Here is a 10,184-nt window from a genome sequence, read left to right as displayed (position 1 = left end):
GTCAGTGGTAAAGGCAACCCGCTCTTAAGCCAAGTGACACTAAAAATTAAAAGAAATTGATTGAATTTAAAACCTTTTTGAGGCGAAAAACAAAAAGGTAATTTTTAGATATACGCGAGATATGACATCTTGCACTGGTAGTTAAAAACAGTAATAACTAAATGTAAAACGAAACTCAATAAGCGCACGTTTAAAAACACTCAAAACTTGAAGCCGAAGCACTGCTATTTAAAAGAAGCACTTTCCTGCCATTAAGAACCAGAAGGACCTCTCCTGGGATTGGGAGTCTGTCGTTGACAGAAGAAAGCTTGGCTGGTGAGGAGGGTAGCAATGTGGTGGTATAAGAATGGCTGACTGGTGCGTGGCAGCGATGAGTAGGAATGTCTGTTGGGACAGAAGAAGGGGTGAAGCAGTGGGGGGAATTGGTGACACTAATAGTTGTTGGGAAAAGGGGGGGGGGGAAGAAAGGCAGATGAGGGAAGAAGGGGGTGATTAAGGGGGTAGAGAAATGTGAGGAGGGGAGGGACAGAAAGCCCTTATGAGGCGGTAGCTGGTGGGATGTAGGGGTGGAGTTCATGACATGAGAGGCTGAGGTGGTGGAGGAATATATGAAGGTTGTGTAGGTGTAGGTTTGCTGGAATCTGTTGGTAATGGCGCGATAGGATATGAGGATTGGGAAGTAGAGAGAAAACGATAGGATTATTGGAGTCGAATTTCCGTATGATGTGGATTGTACAGAGGTGTTCAATGTGATTCAGGAGAGGTGGGAATTTGAAGAGTTGGTAAAGGATCCTTGTGGGGGAAGGTAAACGGATGCAGAAAGTGAGACGGAGTGCATGGCTTTCCAGGATCTGGAAGGACTGATAGAACTTGGGTGGGATAGAGGCCCACGCAACATTCGCACAGCAAAGGATGGATCAGATCAAAGATTTATTGGTGAAGAGAACAGTAGAATGCTGTAATCTCCAAGTCCGGCCAGTTAGTAGTTTTAGTCGATGGTGGGCTTTCTGTTGGATGGGTAGTAGGTGATGTTTACACGTTAGTTGTCTGTCAGACGTTAGTCCAAGGTATTTTAGAGTGTTAGTTGATAACGACGATGATATATGTAAATATAAAAACGCTTAAGTAAAGTTCCGTGTGTCCGCAGCTGGCCAGAGAACGCCTGCCACCGCGTGTGCGCGTGCGGCGGTAACTCGTGATTTCGCTGCGAGCGCTGCAGTGAGGGGCAGAGCGATCCGTGCAGCGGCTGGGATCTGGGCGCAGCGAGATGGGTGTCGGCAGCCTTTGATGGCGCGCCTGCCCGGAATCCCGTATTGTGTTACAGGGGCCGGACCGGTTCCAGCCGCTAGACGCCGAGATGCCGCCCACGCCGCCGCTTCTTTGTTTTGTGAGCGCTGGCAGCGGCCGTCCTGTCACCTGCCGCCAGAGCCCCGCCTGCCGCCCAGGAATGTCGCCACAAAACAAACAGCCGGCCGGTTCGCGACGCTGCGCCGCGGAAGGGGTGTGGCGTCTCAGCAGCGACACGAACTTGGGTGAGCGTCCTGGTTCGAGCAGACTGCAGGCATCTCGAGATACGTGCAGCTCCTACCACAAACCAAAAGAAAGTTGCATAGGAAGTTCTGGCATCAAAAATTAATATTTAAAAATCGCTGAGAGCTCTTGTTTAAAGCCGGCCAGGGTGGCCGAGCGGTTGTAGGCGCTACAGTCTGGAACCGCGCGACCGCTACGGTCGCAGGTTCGAATCCTGCCTCGGGCATGGATCTGTGTGATGTCTTTAGGTTAGTTGGGTGTAAGTAGTTCTAAGTTCTAGGGGACTGATGCCCTCAGAAGTTAGGTCCCATAGTGCTCAGAGCCATTTGAACCATTTTCTTGTTTAAATACACTGTCACAAAAGTCATGACATAGCGATATGCAGATATACAGATGGCGGTGGTGACGCGTACACAAGATATAAAAGGGCAGTGCAACGGCGGAACTGTCATTTGCTCTCAGGTGATTCGTCTGAAAAGGTTTCCGACGTCATTAGGCCTCACGACGGATACCAACTTTGGACGCGGAGTGATGATTCGAGCTACGTACAAGAGCCATTCCATTTCGGAAATCGTTACGGAATTCAATATTTCGACATCCACAGTGTCAACAGTGTACAAAAATACCAAATTTCGGGCATTATCTCTCATCACGGACAACGCAGAGGCCGACAGCCTTCACTTAACGACCGAGAACAGCAGCGTTTGCGGATTTGTCAGTGCTAACAGACGAGCAAAGCTGCGTGAAGTAAGCGCAGAAATCAATGAAAGACGTACGACGAAGATATTCGTTAGGACAGTGCGGCGAAATCTAGCGTTAATGGGCTATGGCAGTCGACGACCGACGCGAGTGCCTTTGCTCAAAGCCGGCCGTGGTGGCCGAGCGGTTCTAGGCGCTCAGTCCGGAACCGCGCGACTGCTACGGTCGCAGGTTCGAATCCTGCCTCGGGCATGGATGTGTGTGATGTCCGTAGGTTAGTTAGGTTTAAGTAGTTCTAACTTCTAGGGGACTGATGACCCCAGATGTTAAGTCCCATAGTGCTCAAAAAATGTTCAAATGTGTGTGAAATCTTATGGCACTTAACTGCTAAGGTCATCAGTCCCTAAGCTTACACACTACTTAACCTAAATTATCCTAAGGACAAACACACACACCCATACCCGAGGGAGGACTCGAACCTCCACCGAGCGAGGTGGAGCAGTGGTTAGACACTGGACTCGCATTCGGGAGGACGACGGTTCAATCCCGCGTCCGGCCATCCTGATTTAGGTTTTCCGTGATTTTCCTAAATCGCTCCAGGCAAATGCCGGGATGGTTCCTTTCAAAGGGCACGGCCGACTTCCTTCCCCGTCCTTCCCTAATCCGATGAGACCGATGACCTCGCTGTCTGGTCTCCTTCCCCGAACCAACCAACCAACCAACTCGAACCTCCGCCGGGACCAGCTGCACAGTCCTGAGACCGCTCGGCTAATCCCGCGCGGCCCCAGAGTGCTCAGAGCCATTTTGCTAAAAGATTGACCTTACGTGCAGGGTCTTTCCTGGGCTCGTGACCACATCAGTTGAACCCTAGATGACTGGAAAACGGTGGGCTGGTTAGAAGAGGCCCGATTGCAGTTACTAAAAGTTGATTGTAGCGTCCGAGTTTGGCGCATACCACAAGAAACCACGGAACCAAGATTGTTAACAAAGCACTGTACAAGCTAATGCTGGTTGCATTATGGTGCGAGCTGTGTTTGCATGGACTGGACTTGGTCCTACGGTCCAACTCAAACAATTGACCCCATTTGTATTTTTATGGATGATAATGCGTCATGTCACCGGGCCACGATTGTTCGTGATTGGTTTCAAGAACATTCTGGACAGTTCGAGCGAATGATTTGGCTACCCAGGTCGCCCAACATGAATGCTATCGAACATTCGTGGGACACAATTGAGAGGACAGTTCGTGCACAAAATCCTGCGCCGACAACTCTTTCGCAATAAGGGATGTCTATAGGTGCAGCATTGCTCAGTATTTCTGCAGGGAACTTCCATCGACTTGTTGACTACATTCCACGGTGAGCTGCTGCACTACGCCCGGGAAAAAGGAGGTCCAACAACTCTGTGTAATTATTTATTATAGGTTTATATTTTCACACCATCTTCTGTTATCGTAAAATTATTTATAACAGGCCACGTGACAAGGTTTTTCCTGTGGCTTCTTTACTGTGGTAAAATATTGCTATGTAGGTTGTCGTAATTTACGTTTATAGATTACGCAGCCGGTACTTGGAGGAACTTAGGCCTATTAAAAAGAGAAACACATATTATTTCTGTTCCACAATAATATTAATTTTATATTTTGTTGTGAACTGACCGAAGTCATCTAGCCGTAAAAAGACAGTTATCTGCAAAGGTATTTGTTGACAGCAAGATCATGCATCCACAGGAAAAACATATTACAACGCTTCAGTTTGACATGAGTAAAAAGCAAGAAATGCTGAAACTTTCCTGGCAGATTAAAACTGTGTGCCGGACGGAGACTCGAACTCGGGACCTTTGCCTTTCTCAGGCAAGTGCTCTACCATCTAAGGTACCCAGGCACGACTCAGACGCCGTCCGCACAGCTTTACTTCCGCCAGTACCTCGTTTCCTACTTTCCAAACTTCACAGAAGCTCAATGCGAATCTTGTGGAACTAGCACTCCTGGAAGAAAGGATATTGCAGAGACATGGCTTAACCACAGCCTGGGGGATGTTTCCAGAATGAGATTTTCACTCTGCGGTGGAGCGTGCGATGTTATGAAACTTTCCTGTCAGATTGAAACTGTGTGAGTCGTGCTTGGGTAGCTTAGTTCGTAGAGCACTTGCCCGTGAAAGGCAAGGGTCCCGAGTTCGAGTCTCGGTATTGCACGCAATTTTAATTTGCCAGGAAAGTTTCATAACAGCGCACACTCCGCTGCAGAGTGAAAATCTCATTCACCAAGAAATGTTATTTATTTGTTTTTCCTGCTACCAATCACATTTATTTGTTTTATGTTTAATTTGAAGTACTGCAACACGTTTCGAGCATGTTCTGCTCATCTTTAGACATCTATACATACAGAAAACTGTTACTTAAAAATAAACTGTCTTAAACTAAATTAACAAAGAATTGTTCGTTTACTGTTTGCTGCAAGAGTGTCTGTTGCGGTATTTGGAGGTGGGTGGGGCGGGCAGTGGTTGACCAGAAAATGATGTCCAGTGATGTCTTGTGTTGGTATGGAGATGTGTCTCGTGTTTCATTGTGATTAACAGCACAGCCTGTATGAGATGAGGGAACATTGCATCGGTTATTCCGTTGCGAAAGTGTGATGCACTTTTTTATTTGACTGTTGTTGACTTGCGATTTTGGCGTCCCAAGGCTCCGTTTTTGATCTTTGCTATACTGGTGGAGCTACAGTGTAACATTACACTACTGCACTATTTATTCCGTCACTGTTTTTTGGCGTAATTGACTGCACAAATTTTTCTACTCACATGTAAACACTGTATACTTAATACAATATACGGCCCTGCAGCATGTGGATGAGTATCGATTATCGCATTTGACAGCGATGTTCACGATACTTCAGTCTGGCTGTCGTTTGATTACATCGGCATGGCTTAAGTCTGTTGCATTAGAACCGACTTTAGGCTACAGAAGAATTTTCAGTTTTTGAATTCGACTATATCAGTAAGAATACTATCTACATATTTTGTATTATGAATGAAAAGTTCCGTTTCTTCCCTGATATTCATTTTTCGCCTTTCCCAGATTCTGTGTAGAACTACAAGGTTGTCTTCGATTCTACTTATACATAAACAGCTTCTGCGGTAACTACAATTTTTTTGCTATAACAACAATAATTTCGTGAGCCTCAGTGGGGTCGTGAAAGTCCCTAATCTATCCCAGTTATCCAACCGGGGAAAGGGAACCTACAGTTTAATTTAAGATGGACATTTGAGGTCATCAGTCCCCTAGACTTAGAACAACTTAAACCTAACTAACCTAAGGGCATCTACATCTCATACATCCATGCCCGAGGCAGGATTCGAACCTGCAACCGTAGCAGCAGCGCCCCTTTCATATAATTGGACTTCTAATACCAGTGTGGTTTCTGTACATGTTGTACAAACCTTTTGCATCCTGTCTTTCGCCCAGCCATATTCAGAATTTCAGAGATTGTATTCCAGTTTGCAGTGTCGAAAACTTCCTCTAAACCAACAAATGCCATAAACGTTGAAAAGTTCCTTTCGTCAATCATCGAAGCGTCCGTGACGTCACGCGAAAACACGCTCGCAGCCGCAGGCAGAACCCTTACATTTTGGCGATGTGCGATGCGCGACGCCAATTAAGCGACGTACTGCTCTGCAAATATCAGCGGCATAGTTTTCTGACGGATCCGAATTGATTCTCTGCGTTGCTACACACGTAAAACTAACTGTCGGCACCCTCGCTTTCACCAATATACACTACAGTTTCGTCGTTTTGAGGGTCTCTGAATCGCGTCTGAAATGAAAGTTTTGGCAGCTGCACGCCGCACGAGCTGTGATGGAGTTAAAGCTTGTTGCGTGGAATCGCTGCATAAGAAAAAAAATAAGAAACGTGTTTCGATTTGTGAATGTATGAAGAACACATGTCAGCTCGGCTGCACAGCATCCTTGCTGAAATAATTTATAATGGAACACCCAAGAAGTTCTTCCAGTTATCTTAGAATGTCACCAGAACTGTTCATGTTTCTTCTAAATAGAGTTCATTATGCGATAAGGAATGAAGATACTGTAATGCACGAAGCACTGATGCCAGAACTGAAATTACGTATCATATTGCGTGCATTACAATCGAGAAAACTCGGCACGTTATAAGATGCGGTTTTTGGTTGGTGATGACACTTTTTCATTAACACCAATAATTATTAACATTAACAGCAATAATTATTCGAAGCAGGGTGCATTAAGAAGAGAATGGTTTGCAAACTATTCTCTTGCAGATAGATCTGTACTGTGACAATATTTCAAAACTCTTAACATATGTGAATGGGGATCACCGCCGGGACGTTTTAAATAGATGAGTATTGAATAAAGAATGCAGCTTCTTGATTTGTGTAGCCTCCCCTCCTGTCAACAATATTCCTTAAGGGGGATAGGAGGTCAAACGGGTCGACTTGGAACAGGAGAGGCACCAGAGGACATTTTATTTTCCACTGTCTATACTTTTACGAATAAATTCATAAAACTTTCTCAAAGCGGCCAGAAAGGATTCAGGATTTACACTCATAGCAGTGGAAGTTCAAAAATATAAGAAAATAATCTTTTTTACATTTGAAATTTGACCTTTTTTCACTTATCATTGGCTGCATTTGTTGCTATAGGTACACTTTTCTTCATAAGTAAGGAAGATGCTTCGATGAATTTTGTATAGCATACAAACCATAATTACAGGTGTATGAAACTCTAGAATTTTCCAAATCTATTGAAAACTGTGGTAGAAATTGAGATAATTAACGATAAAATTTGAGTTTTTCTAAACATGAAGTTTAAAATGTAACAGCACGTTCATTTTTTCATAAATTAAATAATTTGTAGAGTTTCATACACCTGTAATTATGGTTTGTATGCTGTGCAAAATTCATCGAAGAATCTCTCTTACTTATGGAGGAACGTGTACCTATAGCAACAAACGCATCCGATAGAAGTGAAAAAATGATGAACTTTCACACGTAAAAAAAATTATTTTGTTATTTTTTTGAACTTCCACTGCTATGATTGTGAATCCTGAATCTTTCCTGGTTATGCTGACAAAGTTTTATGAATTTATTCGTAAAAGTATAGACAGTGGACATCAAGAAGTCCTGTGGTGTCTCTCCTGCTCCAAGACGGCCCGTTTGAGTCATACCCCCCTTAACAAAGAGTCGGCCAACTCTAACGACGAGATTTTAGTCTTGTAGATGAGAGCATTGCCACATCTAGAAATACTCGCTTGAATTTTTCTTGATTCAGTTGTATATGTGCTCCTAACTCTACAAGTTTTTCCCTGCGGCTCAGATACTGTCAAACCATCTATGTTCTGATCGCACATGACGGTCTCAGGAGCAGCAATATGTTACTTATTTTTGTAATCGGCATCACTGAAATCCCACAAATACATATGCAAAGCATAGATGTCCAAGAAGCAAACATTATTCTCCGTTCCCCAATTCATATCTCAGTTTGTCTACACTCCTCGAACACACATAACCTCAAAACTCATGCAACTAGTGTCGCCAAAGTTGGAACACGCCGAAAGTGTTTAGTTTCACCAACGAGTTGCGCAAAGGCGCAGTGCGCATGCGCAGTGGCCAGTAACATAGTTGCCTGCAACCTAGTGTCGTCGTGTAAACTAGGCTTTACAATTTAATGTTCTATAGCTATCCGTTTACTTTCAAGAAAGATTACAACCATAGAAATACGGTTACACGACAACCTAATCAACCGCGACAGTGGCTACCATCTCAGCACAGCCTGGGAGCCTGCAATCAGGAAAATCAGAGAAAAACGTTCCGTTCCACCGAGGGCCGCGGACGGAGCAGACAGAGACGGACGCCGAGACTCAAACCCCGGGCGCGCGTCCCCCCCCCCCCCCCCCCCCCAACCGGCCGATCCAGGCGCATCGGGCAATTCCGCGGGTGCGTGATTGGCCGTCCACGGAAAGCGGAGAGCAGTCCAGCAGAGATATAAACCCGCGACCGACGATATCCCGACTATTGAACTTTTGAACACTACACCACAAAAAAATTGTTCAAATGGCTCTGAGCACTATGTGACTTAACTTCTAAGGTCATCAGTCGCCTAGAACTTAGAACTAATTAAACCTAACTAACCTAAGGACATCACACACATCCATGCCCGAGGCAAGATTCGAACCTATGACCGTAGCGGTCACTCGGTTCCAGACTGTAGCGCCTTTAACCGCGTGGCCACACTGGCCGGCCTACACCACAATCAAAACACTTCTTAACAACAAAAACATACACCACTACACATTCAGCACAACAAAGACACGAAACAAAAACATTGTGATCCGAGACCTCCCGAGGCGACTGTCCCCCCAGGCGATCAAAACAGACTTGACTGCCCAGGGGTACGTCGTCAAGGCGGTCCAGCAGATGGGCAACATAGGGAGCAAATGGCCACTATATCAGGTCACACTGCCAGATATCACGCAAAACAAGAGGGAAATAAAGACGATCCTGGCTGTCCCTGTTACCACTGAACCACTGCACTGCAAAAAACAAGACGGTGCAGTGCTTCGGGTGCCAGGGCCTTAATCATATTGCAGCACACTGCACCATGGCAGTGAGGTGCAGAAAATGCGCCGACGCCCATGACACAAGGACATGCACACTAAAACACACGGACCCACAAATAAGGTGCGCGCTGTGTGGTAAAAACCACACAGTGGGTTACCAAGGTTGTGAGGTTCACAAAAGACACTCACAGCAGGCAAAGGGCGCCAAGGCCGCCCCCCATGCATGCGAACAAAACACCACTAACCCAACCAGTCACACAAGGAAACAAAACACAACACACACAGACAAGGCCTGGGTAAAACCAAGACTGGACACACCAAGGGCAACGTACGCGGAAGTGGTTTCTCCTTCGAGAAGACATGGAAACGTAGCCCCATCACCACAACACCAGACACCATCACAAGAACAACACCGGGAAACACATAGCAACAACGACAAGGTCCACCATGACAGAGAAAGCTCTAGGGAACCCCACACACAGCCCACACCCTCGGATCAGGTGTTAGGCATTATGGAGCAGACCATGTACCTCGTCATGGATATGATGAAGGAATTCAGGGAGGTCCAGAGGCAGAACACACAGATCCTCGTTGCCCTTCAGGCAGCAGTCCAGCAGTCGCTATCCTCTGCGACTTCCTCAGTAGTTTCAAAACCCCATCATGGATAGACGACCAAACATCCAAGGCCTGACAATGTGCGCCTTTAACGCAGACGGCATTGTTAATCAAGAGGTCGAGTTCAGAGAACTCATGAAGGAGTTCTCCATCGACATATGCATGATGGGGGAAACCGCCTAAAACTGGGAATAAAAGCGACAGTTCCAAACTACGTTAGCTACCGTAAAGACAGGCCAACCCAAGGCAGAGGAGTGGCCATATACATAAAAAGAGGGATCCCCCACCACCAAGTATTCTTACCAGCTACCAACAAAATCGAAGCAGTGGCATTGAAAGTAACCACTACCACCGGACCCCTAACAATTGTTGCAATTTACCGACCGCCACAAGACCAGATAGACGAGGGAGACATAGCTGCTCTACGGCAAACTGAAGGCAAACTCATAATAGTGGGCCACTTCAATGCCAAACACCCTGATTGGAATTCTAGAGTAACCTCCAGAGCAGGCGCCAAATTGCAACAACTAGGGCACATCCACCACTTCGAAACATGGGGTCCGGTCGAGCCCACACATTTTCCTCTCAATAGGAGGATCGCAGGATTTGTGACCGGAAGGACAATCAACAAAAAGTCCTCCGACCACAACCCAGTGATCCTAGAAGTCGATGTGGGAGAATGAGTAGCACTCCCACGGTACCAGACGTCTTACAAACGTACAGACTGGGAGCGATACCGAGAAACTTTCGCC

At 46.0% G+C, this 10,184-nt stretch overlaps 1 protein-coding gene across 1 annotated transcript in view; it reads left to right on the top strand.

Moving 5' to 3' along the window:
* Positions 1–1,357: 1,357 nt before the first annotated feature.
* Positions 1,358–10,184, top strand: part of LOC126095557 (atherin-like) — a 60,630-nt gene continuing 51,803 nt past the window's right edge. Inside the window, exon 1 of the mRNA XM_049910335.1 lies at positions 1,358–1,532. Coding sequence (XP_049766292.1) covers positions 1,358–1,532 — 175 coding nt within the window. The remainder of the gene's footprint in view (positions 1,533–10,184) is intronic.

Source organism: Schistocerca cancellata, chromosome 8 (assembly GCF_023864275.1).
Source record: "Schistocerca cancellata isolate TAMUIC-IGC-003103 chromosome 8, iqSchCanc2.1, whole genome shotgun sequence".
In the NCBI taxonomy this organism is placed as follows: domain Eukaryota; kingdom Metazoa; phylum Arthropoda; class Insecta; order Orthoptera; family Acrididae; genus Schistocerca; species Schistocerca cancellata.
This window is presented reverse-complemented; position numbering and strand designations above follow the sequence as displayed.